The sequence below is a fragment of the Haliotis rubra genome, unplaced genomic scaffold, assembly GCF_003918875.1.
Source record: "Haliotis rubra isolate DU_JTF1 unplaced genomic scaffold, ASM391887v1 Scf650, whole genome shotgun sequence".
In the NCBI taxonomy this organism is placed as follows: Eukaryota; Metazoa; Mollusca; class Gastropoda; order Lepetellida; family Haliotidae; genus Haliotis; species Haliotis rubra.
Window position 1 is genome coordinate 596,068 of NW_025767358.1, and position 16,658 is coordinate 612,725.

The 16,658-nt window shown below is 38.7% G+C and overlaps 1 protein-coding gene across 1 annotated transcript; it reads left to right on the top strand.

Moving 5' to 3' along the window:
- Positions 1-6,907: 6,907 nt before the first annotated feature.
- Positions 6,908-11,500, top strand: LOC124257189. The gene is made up of 3 exons (XM_046691210.1): positions 6,908-7,192; positions 9,594-9,738; positions 10,017-11,500. Exons 2-3 carry the CDS (start codon positions 9,657-9,659, stop codon positions 11,480-11,482), a joined length of 1,548 nt encoding a protein of 515 aa, XP_046547166.1. The 5' UTR covers positions 6,908-7,192; positions 9,594-9,656; the 3' UTR covers positions 11,483-11,500.
- The last annotated feature ends 5,158 nt before the right edge of the window (positions 11,501-16,658 follow it).

Consider the following 16,658-nt stretch of genomic DNA (forward strand, 5'->3'; position numbering starts at 1 on the left):
TAAACAATTGAATCTGGACCAGACAATGCAGTGATTAGCATCATAAACATCGACCGACGCAATTGGGATATGACGTCATGGGTTAACCTCGTCAGCGAGCCTCTTACTGACATGAGATTATTACTAAGTTACTAATTGCACAATATTATCATGCTTTTTACTAACTGCATTGTCCATAGTCTGTCAATGTAGTAATATAACACAGACCAGATGCCTTAGATACAATCTACCATATAGATTTCGACAGAATTGACCGACTGTTATGTCATAACTGGATATCCTGAAAAGTGCACTTTCAAGCTAAGAAAATTAACTGACATAATACGAATGTTTAACCTAAAATGAAAGGCCGTGTCATTCAGTTGGAGGCAAAGACATAATCACATCGTGTCTCACCTGCTGGACAGCGCTACACATAGTATGCAGTAATTGCCATTAGATGTAAATAAATTTCTGTCACCTCCATTCCCTATTTTTGACCTTGAACATCTCTTTCACGAAACCAGAAAGTTAAATTCTGTTCAATCAATCAATTCTCTAAACAAGTATAAAGGCATTTAGCTGACCTTTGGAAGTCTAAGGAGACTCAATACGTTTTAGAGCCAGAATATATAGGTGAGATACTTTTGTATCCCTATACACAACTTTTCCTTCTTAAGGTCACCCTCTGTGGCATTTTGCAAGTGAATCACAACTCTGATTCTTTGGGGAATTTTTGATAAGACAGCGATTATTGGCACTTGTGGGAACTTAAATAAACAGTGTGTGTTATCCTGACATATTTTTACATACATGTAATACAATATAATTACAAAATGTCTTGAAACTAAATGTATGACATGTACATCGATGAAGGAGTTGTACATCGATGCCTTGTGAGCCTCGTTTCCTGTATTGACATCTATCGATTCTACTGATGACCACTGTCCTAACCTTTATGAACCTCATTGATTAATGGCGTAATTTGTGCATATTAATGAGCTAATTAATGATGCGGAATTGTAGGTTTTCCCAGCAGAAATTGTATATCTCATGAAAAATTACGTGAAAAATGTATAATGGCAATTTTCATACCTGTTAATTTTCTAAATATTTGCAACCTTACTTCAAGTGAGGAATTTGTTTACACCAAGTTAATTTACAGCTGCTGACCATCTGACTGAATCTAGCGTTACTGTCAAAGTTTAGTAGATCCCGTTAGACTCTCCTTGAAGTTCATATTCCTTACTGACCAAGTATACGTCAACTCTAAATACAATCAGTGCTAACAGTGTCATTTAAATATTCTGTTTTAACTGGTTATTTTTTATGCCTTGTAAATGTCACTGGATCGCGCTGTACATAGTTAGGAAACGACAAAAGTTTTTTATCTTTGTTATGAGAATGTGTTTTTGTTAGTCATAATGTCACATTAATTGACTTTTAGTTATAGTGGGTTACAAAAGTTTGAAGCGCTGAGAGTGACGTGACGTGACAGAATCCGCATGCTGAGAAAGCCTTTAACTGAGTTAAACGATATCAGAACAACTTTCAGTCTGGCTTATATCTCTAAAATGTACAGCATCCCTCATATACGTGTCAATGCAATTTCAAATTTTATTCGTACAAATCATGAAAATTGCCTGCTGTGCATTAGCAAATCCTTGAGATTTGAAATTTCTTTGATCATGGTTTTAGTAGGGCAGCCTTGTTCCACGCTTGAATCGACTACGAACAAGCAATACTGTTATTGTAAATAATTTGTGCATACTTCCACTAAGCAATGAAGACAATGAAACTGATCTGGGTTGTAGTTTGGTGTTGTTGCTATGGAAATCAAGGGTAGATAATTCAAAGTGAGCTAACTCTGGATGAACCAATACATTGCAGAATCTGAACCATATCGTGATAATCATATCGCGAGATACTGTACCGGTATATATCGGTTTACTGGTAATATTGCACATCCCTAGTGCGGAGTCAAACTCCAGACTGGTAGTAAGTGTCAGAATAATATCTTTGATCTTGATGGAATATTGCCAAAAGATACATAAAAATTAATTCATTGATTGATTCTGTTAATACAGTCGTCAGAATTAGACCACGCTAAACAGAATAATATACTATATATCATTAAGTCATTAAGGCCGAGAGACACGTACATGTATATGGGGCAAATTAATCAGCTCCTCACAGCGAGTGACGTGTTTATTGGGCAGGTAATTGGCAGTTTCTTACAGCGAGAGCCACACATATCCGTCAACAGAAAGTATTCAGCGAGAGACGCACTTTTAAAAATCGTACTGTACCTATTATTTCAACCAATTTAGTACTACTGAGCAAATATTAGCTTTTCTTACGAGATATCCTACCTTTAGTGTCAACCAGAAGAAGTATTTAAATTGTTTTGATAGCAATTGCTAATCATTATCATAGTCTTGTACAGCGCTTGGCTAGTGAACACATGTCGGCGAGAAAGGGGGATTATGATGTTTTTACAGAGGTAAATGTCTGGTACTCTTCATTGGGAATGGATACTAAAATACTTCTTATGCACATTGATTGAATTAGATGTAATGATTCAGAGGTCACTGAAGAATATATTTTCTTCAACTTCCTAATAAATAGGAAACAATATACGAAATTTCAAGGACATACAAAGAAATCAAACACAATAGAATAATTTGAATTTACTTTTAGATAATATTACGTTGTCATGTTTCATATATTGAAACATAATGTATAAACACAAATAATTATACATCCAAGCTCGAATAGAGTAGACATAATTTAACGTACTAACTTAAAGCTTACTGAATTGTAACTAGTTATTTTCCATAATCTAAAGTTGATAATGTTACCTAATCGAATATAAAGTGATAAGTCGCCCCTTTGCATCGAATATATATACATGTCAATGTTATTACAATAATGGGGGCGGTGGGGTAGCCTAGTGGTTAAAGCGTTGGCTCGTCACGCCGAAGACCCGGGTTCGAATCCCCACATGGGTACAATGTGTGAAGCCCATTTCTGGTGTCCCCCGCCGTGATGTTGCTGGAATATTGCTAAAAGCGGCGTAAAACCAAACTCAGTCAGTCAGTACAATAATGAAATCTTTTACTACGTGTGTTATAAAACACAGTAAGTTAGTAATTCAAAAAATTCTCACACATAGACAGAAGTAATATCATAAGTTATTACATGTAAACCATACAAAGGTATTTCAAGCATTTTTGTTCAAGCTGTTGAAAGTTTCATGCTGATTTGAATTGTCAGTTTTCTATGCAATTTACATGAGCACTGTGTAAAACATTTGTATTTGATCTCTGTAATTATCAAATCCGGTGTAATTATCACGTGTATCAATGAACTCAGTCTCTTTTGATCCATCGTCAATAAAAGCTGGATAGTATATCAGTTACGGTCTCGATACACATGCGTATAATCATTCAAGCAGATTACAGTAATGAGATAATTGAACACCTCTTTCGGCCTTGAAATAACAGCCTCCGGTAGAATGCATATGTAGTTACGTCCTTGTTGAAATGTTTGTCCAGTGACAAGTGTAAAATAAACAGATGCGATGTTATATCATTGGACAACCTGCTTTATGGAGTCATTCCCCTCTCTGTAATGTTTATGCATGCATGCACATCTGTAATCTTATGAACCTCGTTTGCATTCAGCATAAATATCGGCACCTTCATAAATATTGTGGGGGGGGGGGGGTCAACTTCAAGTTTACACACTATAATAATTCAGTATAGTGTCATTTCGTGAATTCTGTAATACGTGTACTTTAGTTTGTACATTCGTATCAAGGTGAAGATTATATTTACATGTTCAGCAAATCATTATGTTTTATGTACTAGTTGTGTGCGTAAATTTTTTATGAAAATATATACTATCTATACTCAATGCTTGGATTTCAATCGCTTTGTTTTACTTATCGAAAAACATTAAAATGAGGACAATTAAACTCGCCAAAGTGTCTATCTACTCCTATTTGTCTTATGTGTATATTTCAAACATCGTTACCAGTGTGTATGTTTACAATACACAAACTGTTACATGATAGCTTGAGTTGATAAAGCCGAAACCCAGCATATCGACTGGTCAACGATATAGCCAATAATCAATCTCTATCCAAGCTGTTGAGTGACCAAACATGCTCTTCAGAAATTCGCCCACGCCCCATCACCTGTCCTTTCCTCTGTGACAGGTATCTCATGATACGATTGGTCACAGATAACATATGCCCAGCCACTATATTGAACAGTTGAGATACCGAACGTTCTATTCGGGAAATTTGATGACGCCCTATCACGTGGCTCTTTGTTTTATGTCTATGCAAGGAATATGTAGTCTTTGATATGTATGTTTGTATGGTCACGTGTGTTTTCTGCATTAAATCTAGATGGAAAAAGTGCCAAGCTATGAATGTGCTTTATGTCAGTCACAGACTAGCGTAATAGTACTTTCATTAAAATAATTCGTATGCACTCGGCAAAAACGCTATTTTCGTCGAAGATTATAAAGTATGTAAGTAAATCCTCTCTACAGTATGTCATTGTCATAGATGTTTTGTAAAATTAAACCTCACACAATGATATGAGAGAGAGAATTTGTTTATATGTGTGTTTCATCTCTTACATACAAAGAATACATGCATATGTTGATAAAATATAAATGTACAAGCCGCCAAAAGTCTATAAGAGAAACTTGCAATAAAATTACATAAAACTTTGTAATACATGATATGTATTCACACCTGCTTTCTTTCTACATATTTCTTTACGACACAATTAAACAATCAGGACTTCTTTGTACGACTAGACAGTTTCCTGTCATCGCCGAAACCTGCCAGGGAAATCAGGTGTTATTAGCACTAATTAGTCTCGGCACAGCGAGTGGGTAATCAGCGAGGGGTTCCAGGTGCTGAGTAGTGAGGTGGCTCTCAGGCTTAATGAGTTAATGAAAGGTCAAGCTATTGGTAACACTATTTCTTAAAATTTGTAAAATCTTCGTTTATGCAAGTGAATGTTTTATAAACTTTCTTATCAGTATTGAAAAACACATCAGGCCTTTGAAATGTCATCATTACGTTTATTTAACGTCCGATACATACTGTTACAAATGGCATAGTTTTTATTCAAATTGTCAATATGGAAATCCACCTGCCACGTAATGTCAATAATTTGCACTTGCAAGTCGGTGTATCCATGGAAAGTGAAGGACAATACACATGCATTGGTGCTTTTTCACTGTTCAGGTACCTGTTTGAAATCGCAGCTTAAAATGAGACGTGTTTTGACACCTGCTGAAAGGAGTCAGTCTATAGGCCTTTTGGAATCTGGTCAAACTCAGTGGCAGGTTGCCGTCCGCTTTAATGTGAGTCAAAGTGCTATTGGTAGACTGTGGCAGAGATTTCAAGCCATTGGGTCCGTGGAATATGCGTATAATATGCATGTCGACCCTGAGTCACAACAGTCCAACACGATAGGCACATGATTAACACTGCGTTACGTAACAGATTCCTTAACGCAGCAGATGTTCAGACAGAACACTTCAATGTTAAGAATGTAAGGATATCCAGGAGCACCGTTCGTTGACGTTTAAGGACAGCCGGTCTCGTGTGTTCTTCACAGATGAAAGCTGATTCAATTTGTCCTTCCATGATGGTCGGCAGATGATTTATTGTCGCAATGGAGAGCGAATCCCAGATGCAACTGCGGCCACGCATAACTGATTTAGCGAGGGTTCGGTCATGGTTTGGGCAGGGATAACTCCTACAGGACGTACTCCACTGCACGTGTTCGACGGTAATCTTGCTGAACAGCTTCATTAGGACGCGATTCTAGCTCCTATAGCAGTACCATTCCTGCAAGCTATGCATGACTTTTATGGTCGACCCTCTTTACTGCAAGACGAAAACGCTAGGCCCCATAGGGCCAGGATCGTCATGGAATCCCTTAGGCAGCAGAGTGTAGAGGGGATGGAGTGACCAGCATGCTCGCCAGACTTCAACCCAATTGAACATGCCTGGGATTAACTCAGTCGAGGAATGGCATACGATTCCACAAGGTTTCTTTATGAACGTCATAGGAGCATGAGAAGAAGGTGCACCTGTGTCGTGGATGCGCGACAAGATATTGATTGACCGAGTGCTTAATGTTTGTCATTTTCATTTTGGGGGGTTGGTTATGATGACAATCTTAGTTCAATTGTTTCTGAGAAACATTTCTGTACATGTGCTCTTTTTCATTTGATAAGTCCCAAAACTTTCAAAGTTAAATTTAAGCTTACCAGATTTTTATACGTAGTATTTTTGATCTTTTAAAATTCAACTAAAATCCTACAATCGCCAGCGGCTGAAGGGATATTGTAAATCCAACTAGGGTCCATGCAGGTAGCAAATGCACTGTATGTCCCCACGATTCCTATAGCTAGTATGGTGATCTACCTTCAGTTGTTGGCGATCTATAGCCTGTTTTTTATATTGCATCGTCTTCTATAGTTAAAGTATTTTAGATTTGATTACTAGTGTTAAATACAAATCTGTAATAGTATAATTGGTTTTACTGTCCTTTGTCGACAGATATTTAAATTGATTACCTTGTTTTCATCGCTATATGGCTGTAATATTGCCGATGTAAAATTTTAACTCACTCACTTTGAAATTTGACCCTGTGCTTATGGACAGCATGAACAAAAATTTAAAATCGTAAAAACCCTTGTGAATGATGCATTATGGTAGAAAAATACTTGACATAAAATCTGCCTGCTTCCCATTGGTAAGAGTTAAGATATTGCAAAACAAACTGAGAGAAACATTCCGTTGAGCACGAAACCTATACTTTGTTTATTCATATCTAGATTGGTTTACTTAAGGAATGCCACCTGCTACCTTCCCATGCAGATTGTAGCAAACAGTTAAAACCCACGTTCGTGATCAGAAATATCATAACTTCAAAGCGGAATGTTTCCTCAGGTTCTTTTGACTCTGGGTTTGTGGGGGTCAGCGTTTTCTGACACAACCGTCACAATCTACAACGAGTGGCTTTCCCAGGGTGGACGTGTCAATTATGAAGTTGAACGATGGAACAACGTTAATGCACTCACCCAAATGAACCTGATTCCAAAGATGAAATCTATCGGAGCGGTTTCTGGGCGTTGAGTAAACAGAGACCTGAGAAAAGGTCTCTTTGCAAATGTACGTATGTAAACACCATCTTCAATGCTAAACGATTATGAACGTGATATGATTCATGCATGATTTGTGTGTCCAGTGAATCTGTATATTGTCAGGAGCAGTATTTGTACATATGTTTAATGGAAATGAGACAATTAGAATGTATGACGGTATAAGACTATATGTTTTCATGGTGCAGATCATTGCTCACAATACATACTAGACAATGCAACTTATGTTTTGTTAAATTATAAAATGTCCGAACGAGTCATGCCGCCATGACCATCAGCTCAAAAGTATAGATCAATTCATTTGGAAGCAGGTTAGGACAATATCTGAACATGAGATTTTCAATTGAAAATAACTGGCTCTTTTTTTTAGAACATTAACGTTAGAAATAATATCATGACAATATACACTCAGTGCCATTATTGAAGGGTCATGTGTCTTTTTTTTGCATTGCTACGAATCAATTTCATATTATGAAATATAAGTAATGAGAAGTCAATACTGTTTAAAACCCTGTTGACAGAAGGCACCATAGAACACATTAGACTACGCACATGTCTCATTATTGAGAAGTTTAAGCTATAGAGTGTTTCAAAAACATGATCATTTTGATAAATTCCGAAAATACTGTCAATGTCTGTATCGTGGAAACGCAGCATTTTGCCCTGTATTCCACGAGAAAGTGCGACTTCCCATGCACAGATTTAGGCTATAAATGTCAACTGTAGTCTCACCCTGACATCATGGTTTCTGATACGAAATGAGACGTTTCCTGACGGTAGCAGAGAGAGGTCAAGCAAGCTGGTCACAGTCAACGACAAGCTGCAAATCACTTCAATGTGAGTCAAAGTGTCATTTGGTTGCAAAGGTTTCAAGCCACGGGATCGATGGAATATGCGAGAAGACCAGGCCGACCTAGAGTTACCAGTGCAAGGCAAGACAGATATATGGGAAACGTCGCTTTACGTTACCGATTCGTGACCTCCAGTGACCTTCAGACAGAACATTATAATGTTCATGGTGTCAGGATAAGCAGGAACACCATTCGACGCCGATTACGTGCCCACTCAGTGGGCTCCGTTCAAGGCGACCAGCAGTCCGTCCACCACTTCTGCAACGTCACAGACATGCATGTTTAGCCTGGATCAGTCACGGTCGTTGGAATCATCGTCAATGGTCGAACGTGATCTTTACAGATGAACGCCGGTTTAATTTGTCTATTAATGATGGTCATTGGAGAATATTCTGCAGAAGAAGTGAACGGTTCACTGATGCTACAGTTGTCACACACAATAGGTTTGGTGGCGGGTCAGTCATGGGTTGGGCCGGTATCATGGCTACAGGAAGAAAGATCCCAGCTTAATATTATTGATGGAAATTTGACTGGTCAGTGGTATCGAGATGAAATCGTCACACACACACACACACACACACACACACACACACACACACACACACACACACACACACACACACACACACACACACTCTCTCTCTCTCTCTCTCTCACACACACACACAATCACACAAAAGAAAATCACACACACACAAAATCACACACACACACCAATTGCTATTACCTTTTTGCAAGCTACGCATGGATTTTATGGTCGTGACCCTCTTCTACAGGACGATAATGCCAGACCTCACAGACACAACTGCAGTCACTGATTATCTTCAGCAACAGGGTGTGGAACGGGTGGACTGGCCGGCATGTTCACCAGACCTTAATCCAATCGAGCATGCATGGGATGAACTTGGCAGACGTGTTTACAGACGTCACCCTGCTCCACAAGAGTGTCTTCGGAGAGTTCATGTGCAAGAATGGGAGGCTATTCTTTATGAACTTGATGAGAAGCATGAGGTATCGGTGTAACTCTGTCCAGGACCAGAGAGGCGGCCACATGGTCATGGACTCTATTGTTGCGACTTTCAGTGTTGTGGGTATCCCTTTATTAGATGTGCGTGAAGATGCAGTCCTGATCCTTTCCTCACAGCACAGCACCGAACACTCTCCAGACTGTCTTTTCTTTCTATAATCTTGTCACAGCATACTCCACTTTGCATTATATTACCTTATTGCTACATAACCCTTCAATAATGGCACTGAGTATATAAAAAAGTAACATATTATTAATGAGGAAAAGAAGGAATACATGTTAGGTACGTATCTGCTATTGCTGTGGTACAGCTCACCTCAAAGTATGATCAAAGCCACAAACTGTGCACTTTGAATGAGTCTGGCAGAAAACCACTTTTTTCATTCGATCAGTAAACAGTAATATATTTTCCTTTGCTGTATGTTTTTGCCATTCAAAGGCTGCATATTTATTTAAAAGGACGCCGTAACAAATGTACCTGTTTATCTTTTAATTCTTCACATGGAACTATGCGATATTATTTTTTCATTCAGTGGACCGAAAACCCTCATCACCATGGTTATCCGGACCCCACCTATCTCCAGGACCGTTCTCTCATGCGACAGACCTTTCTAACATATGTGCACCAATTAGAAAACTTTGGGCCTCACACCGCAAACATGGTCTGGGAAATGAAAGGTTTCTCCAGTCATTTAATCATTTTCAAAAGTCAAACAGGTGTCAAACACTGTGTTTAAAGTTGAACTAACAGCAGCATCATTCATCGGTCGGTATTAGGAGTCCAATGTTGATCCTCACGTCCCTGAAAGCATATTACACGTGATTTATCATGTAACCCACAGTCAACAACATAACCTACACACACTCATGTACGTTTAAAGTAGTAACATTCGTTGAATTTGCTTAGCCTAACTTTTCACTTAATTTCACCTACAATAGATAATGCTTTTTTACAGGTCAGGCCTGGCCCGGCTGGATCGATAAGTCTCATCATCATGGCGGATTCCCAAACAATGTTGACGCTGCATCAGAGATGGTGTCACTGATGGTTCAGAGTTGCAAAGACTACACAGGAGGACGCCTTCCTTACATATTTGAAGTCATCAATGAACCTGACTGGTACGAAGATATTATTGATCCACAAACGAATATAAATTACCACAGGGCTGTCGCCGACAAACTGAAATCAAGATTTGGAATGAAAGTTGCCGGACCGTCGTACACCAGTATGGCATTACGACAAACAGATGAAAACAACTTCAGCTCTTGGAAGAGAACTGCCAACTTTATGGACATGTCTCTTGATCACTTGGACTTTTTCTCTTTCCATTCCTACAACCGTCTGAATGATGCATCGGGTCACACCTACTCTGGCATCAACGAAGCTCGTCTGTTTTCTTCTCTTGACATGGTGGAGAATTATTCTCATATCAAGAAAGGAAAAAGCGTTCAGTTAGTTAACACTGAATATGGATTAGATTTACTTAACCTAGGCCTCAGTCCCAGTTTTGAGAATGCAATGACAGATTTTCAGACAATATATCAAGCAAATGGTTTCATGTTTTCTTTCCTTAACCTGAGAGAGTTCATGGACAGAGCTACAATATATCTCCTCGCAAACGAGCAATACGCAGGTCACACTTCCCTTCGGAATTCCTTATTTACTGATGATGGTCATCCCCTTGAGCCAACCAAATTCTTCCTGTTTTGGAAAAACTTCATAAATATTCAAAAGTTTCTACGGGTCTCTAGTCAACACGATGGACAGGAGAGAATAGTTTCACCACTTGCCCTTGCAAACCCCCACACCAAAGAATTGGTAGTTCTTCTCCACAACTTTGGCACAAAAGATGAGAATGTTAAACTGGATTTCCCCAACAACTGGATCAACCCTTCTTCAGGTGAACAGACATGTATTCTGTTCGAAAAGGGTAAGACAGCTGTTCATCCCAATAACCATTTTGACAGGTCTAAGCTTCATGGCAGTGTCAGTCTTCCTGCAACATCAACCTGCTTCTACAAGTTTCAAACGAACTTCAACTTTGCTGGACTACACACAGATAATCAAAACACATATTATGGCAAGGGCATGATAATCCCCATCAACAACGGACATGCTCAGACAACTATCGGTGTACCGAGCTCTGGCTACCACGAGGCCCATCTTAGAGTGGGAATCAGTCGCGGCAAGTATACTACTACAAAACCTAAGACAATTGTGTTCAATGGTCGCACTTTGTCTTCAAGCTACATGCTGTTTGATTCTATGAAGACATCAAACAAGAGGACAACAACATGGAACGTGTGGGAGTTCATGGTACCAGCATCGCTGGTGAAAACAACTAACACCGTCAGCATGACCTTTGATGGGAATGGTGGCAGCGTGACATCGGTTGCACTCGTTGCAGGAAAACTTCAGTGAATAAATTCTCCAGAAAAATAATTTGTTTGTATTGATCCAGGTGCCACATGATATGCAAAAAATTTGTGATAGGGAATGGAGGATGCATATCCTGATCGGGTTGATATGTCATCTTATTGCCATTACAAAAACCAATGCTCATGATCCAGGTACAATTTACTGACTACTGCCATCTGTTGCATATAAAGATTAAAGGGTGAGTGAGTGAGTGAGTTAACTCATTAAGGCCGAGAGCCGCATATATGGGGCAAATTAATCAGCTGCTCACAGAGAGTGACGAGTTTATGAGGCAGGTAATCGAGAGTTTTTCACAGTGAGAGCCGCATATATTCGAAGCACTTCCTATTCAGCGAGTGTCATTATTGTAGCTATTATTTCAATGAATTTAGAAGTACTGAGCAAAGATTAACATTTCTTACGTGAGATGCTGCCCTTAGTGGATCACAGGAAGAATTTAGAGTGTTTTGATAGCAATTCCTAATTATTATCATAGGCTTATACAACGTTTTGTAAATGAACACGGGATTATGAGATGTTTGTACAGAGGTAAGTGTCTGGTACTCTTCATTGGGAGTGGATATATTGTAAGTTTCCGTTATTGTGGAAACTGAATGTAAAAGAACGGAAACTCACTGGATTCTAGTTGGAAACTTAACTTTCAGTCCACTTTCCATCAGGTTCCGCATTGCGGAAACCAAGTTATTTTTGCTGGGATACTAACATACTTTTTATACACATTGATTGAATTAGATGTAAAGGTTTAGAGGTTACTGGAGAATATATTTTCTTCAACTACCTAAAAAATACGAAAAAAGGTACGAACCTTCAAGGACATAAAAATAATTCAAACTCAATAGTTTGAATTTAATTTTTAGGTATTATTACGTTGTCATATTTTATATAATGAATCGCAAACACAAATATCTGCATGCAAGCTCGAAAATAATAGATTATGCATGAATTAAGTTACCAATTTAAAGCTTACTGGATTGTAACTATTCCTTTCCATAATGTAAAGTTGATAATGTTACCTAATCAAATATAAAGTGATAACTCGCGCCTTTGCATCGACACATAATACATGTATATGTACATGTCAGTGTTATTACAACACTGAAATCTTGTTCTACGTTTGTTACTAAACAGAGTTGGTAATTCAAAATTCTTAGACATAGATAGAAGTAATGTAATAGCTTATTACAAGTAAACCATATAAAGGTATTTCATGCATTGTGTTCAAGCTGTTGAAAGTTTCATAGTGATATGTCATATTTCTAAGCAATTTACATGATCATTGTGTAATAAACTTTTATATGTGATCTCTGTAATTATCTGATCCGGTGTAATTATTACTTGCGTCACATCGGCAATGTTTCAGCCATATCATGACGAGAACAAATTTGACATTGATAATGAATTTGTGTATATTATAAAACCTGTCGCCAAAGGACAGTAAAAGAACTAGACTATCACAGTTAGAATTAAAACAAGCATGTAAGGTTCAAACTAATAGCACTATTTGGACAATACATAATCTAAAAACAGGTTGTAGATCGCCAACAACTGAAGGCAGATCAGCACACTAGGGACCATGAGGACTTGCAGGGCTTCTGCTACCTGCATGGTCCCAAGCTGCATTTACAACATCCCTTCAGGTGTCAGCGACTCTAGTGAATTTTGGCCTAACCTTAAAAGAACAAATATCCTATTATTAAAACGGTGGTAGATATAAAAATAGGCTGGAATAATGCCGATGTGACGCAAAACCCAACTCAACATCAAGATATAAAAATACTTCAGATGAAATGGGACCTACGTACCCTCTCAGGAGGAAAATAATTTGACGGTTCTTCAACCCCTTATTCAATCTCTGTTAATAATTATGTCCTTCCAAATATTGTAAAAATCATAACTATGTATATCAGAATTTATGAATTAGATCTATTTCTTTTCAAAAACCCAAGATTACATGAGAATGAACGACATTAAAAAGGTCCTTTGCTGTTTTGACACTATAACATTTATCCCATGTGATGGAAACATCTTTCATCACAAGGGATGCAAAACGGAGGATCCTAAACTTTCAACAGGTATTCATGAGTATATCTACAGTGGGCAATACGAAATCGTCTTAAAATGACCTCTTCAAATCTGGACAGACAACCCAAATACGTGTACCCGATACTTGGTTTGAATTTATTGATACCTACTTGGGTGTCCGACGTCTTTTGCATTAGATAACGTATATACGATCTAATCATATCTTTATAATCAGGGTATGGAATATGAAGTTACCGAGTGCTTCTTTATCGGCAAAATCGGCCCTTGTGTTACCAGAAATTACAACATGACGGGCCAGCCAACAGAAGACGGTGTGGAATTCGCCAATAGCAAGATCATTATATAACTCGATTATTTACTCGAAGATATATTGTTTATATTTAGGGTGTGTATTCTCAACACAAAGTGCACATGTAACAGACAATGTGCAAGTATTCACACCATGTTCGTACATTTGGCATTTAAAACACCACAGAGGATTGGGGGTGTACACATTGCACTAACCTGCCCTGATTGATTTTGGCGGATTCGGCGCAGAAAAAGAAAAAAAGAGACGTGTTAGTTGGCACAGTCTCATTATTTTTCCGGGTTGAGAATATCTTTACATCTACCACTCCCTGATCGTTCATTTCTAATACAATGTCAATCTCCATCATATCTGCGAACAGACGATTTCGATCTCTTACGATACCGCTGATGGTGTTCAGTGAGTGAGTGAGTTAAATGTATCGTCGCATCGGCAATATTTCAGCCATATCGTGACGAGAACAATTAATTTTATACATAGTAAGTAATGGTAAATTGCTAAAATCTGTCAACGAAGGACAGTAAAGTAACTAGATTATCACAGATTCGAATTTAAAACTAGTAACTAAATCTAAAACAGTTTAACTATATATGACAATACAAGGTAAATACAGGCTATATTATTGCCGACAAGTGAAGGTAGATCACCATACTAGGGACTTACAGTACATTTGCATGGATCCTAGCTGGATTTACACCATCCCTTCAGCTTTTAGCAATTTTAGATAATCTAGCCAGAAATAAAACGAACATATATTCTACGATTAAAATGGTAGTAGGTATACATTTACTTTGAATGTTTTGGGACTTACGTACCATTTTAGGAGGGCAATAATTTTACAGTACTTTAACTGATGGTGTTCAGAGTTCTATGTGCAGATACCATAGCCGGAAATCCAACAAACATGTCTGTGGACAGCAAGTTGGTTGCTTGCTGTTTTGCATTACATTCAAGTAATAGAAATCCTGAACGCAAGCGTTTCACGCCTTTAATGTCTCCTGCTATTCCGTGGACAAGTGAGTCTTCTCAAGAGTCTCAAGAGTCTCAAGAGTCTCAAGAATCAGAAAAAGTGATCAATGGGCTTCGAGGGTCGCTGTTCGTCGTCATCATTGTCGAGTGGACGTGTCGTTTTTTGCTTGGGGTTTGGTATTCCATAGTGAGTCAGTATTGATTTGTCATCCGAGCTCCCAAACCCCCCACGGAATATCAGAAGGACAATGCTAAAAACAGGCGGCATTCAAGCCTGCAGCGCCCAGGATACTCAGGTGATGTATTCAAGCAGCAGAATAATCAAAAAGTAACCATTCCACCAGGTTGGCCCATGACATAGGACTCTAAGCAAATTATTCAATTGGACTTATACAATCCAAATGCAAATATATGGTCATTAAGCCAAGATAACTGACAAAACAATGAAATAGTTTTTACATTTTGTGCAGCAAAATATACATGCACAGGGCTTAGCATGACCAGCCGATTGATAGAATCGGGCCCATTCTACCAATCAAAGTGGTGTGTTGGGCAACAGGAACACCTGGTCCTGGTTCGTGTGCCCTCAACCACCAGACTTCCGTCCTCCACCGACACAGGGGCGCAACCCACGACAAACAGGGTGCCCAATTCGGTCGCCTGGTATGACCAGCATTGGGGCACCGTTGACCTATTTGATCCCTGGTCCCAACGGGGGTGAAGGGCGAATAGCGTTACCCAGCACCCACCACGAGGAGGTTGCTCTTCAAGGGTACCTAAAGATTAAAGAAAAGAGTGCACTCCACAAGAACATTATCCCAACTCCAAATGGGAAACACTTGTCAGAGGTGTATCTTAAGAAGACGAAACTGAACATGCTGAGGTTGATTTCGGATGACAACTAATTCCAAAGTTTCAGAGTGTGGCTATAGTCTTTGTGTCATATATATAGACAGGCTGGATGTATCAGATACAATAAACTATCTTGATCCTGAACAGAGTTACCGACTGCTATCACATAACTGGAATCCCGAAAAGTGCGTGAAGTCTGTCTCATTTAATAATGATGGCAGTATGTGCATAATTGCAATTGTTCTTGCCTCACACATAAATGTCGTTTTCTGATTGGCTGAGCACTAATCCATTATATTCAATGTACCCCGCCTACAAGCGAGTAACAGTTTCTATGTACCTCGCTGAGAAAGCCGAACTCATTTGGTACTTCGTAGTAGTAATTCTTTATCTCAAATAACATTGAATCACGTATGATCTACGAAAATTACCGATGTTTTGCGAATGCAAATCAATGGAAGAGAGATCACTCTAAATTTGTTTTTCTTGTCGTCCTGTCCTTCATACTATGATCTGATTCCTGTGCTTCAAACAGTTAAAAATTACCATTGAGTTGTTTGGTGAGATAAATACGTTCTTCACTGGTCCCTCGGGGCCCATTGGTTGATGTACCCTCGATGTTTCTTTATGTTCTTTAGGAACATAAACAAACATCGAGGGTACATGAACCCATGTCCCCCTCCAGACCAGTGAACAACTTATAATATCTCACCTACAATCTTCTTTCTGTACATAGTACACATTAATCACCAGCAGATTCAAATAACTTTCTGCCACATCCATTACCTGGGTTTGACCTTGAAGATCTCTTGCAGCAAAACCTTTACCTTTCTCTGCACTGTTGCCACATGCTGAGTTACAAATTGTCACACATATTTTCTCTTGAACAACGTATTAATGGGTCACGTTTCTACCATAAACTGGAACATGTGTTTGTCATTTTCAATCTACTCTTGCATTCAAAGATGATGTTTGCGATTTAAGGTT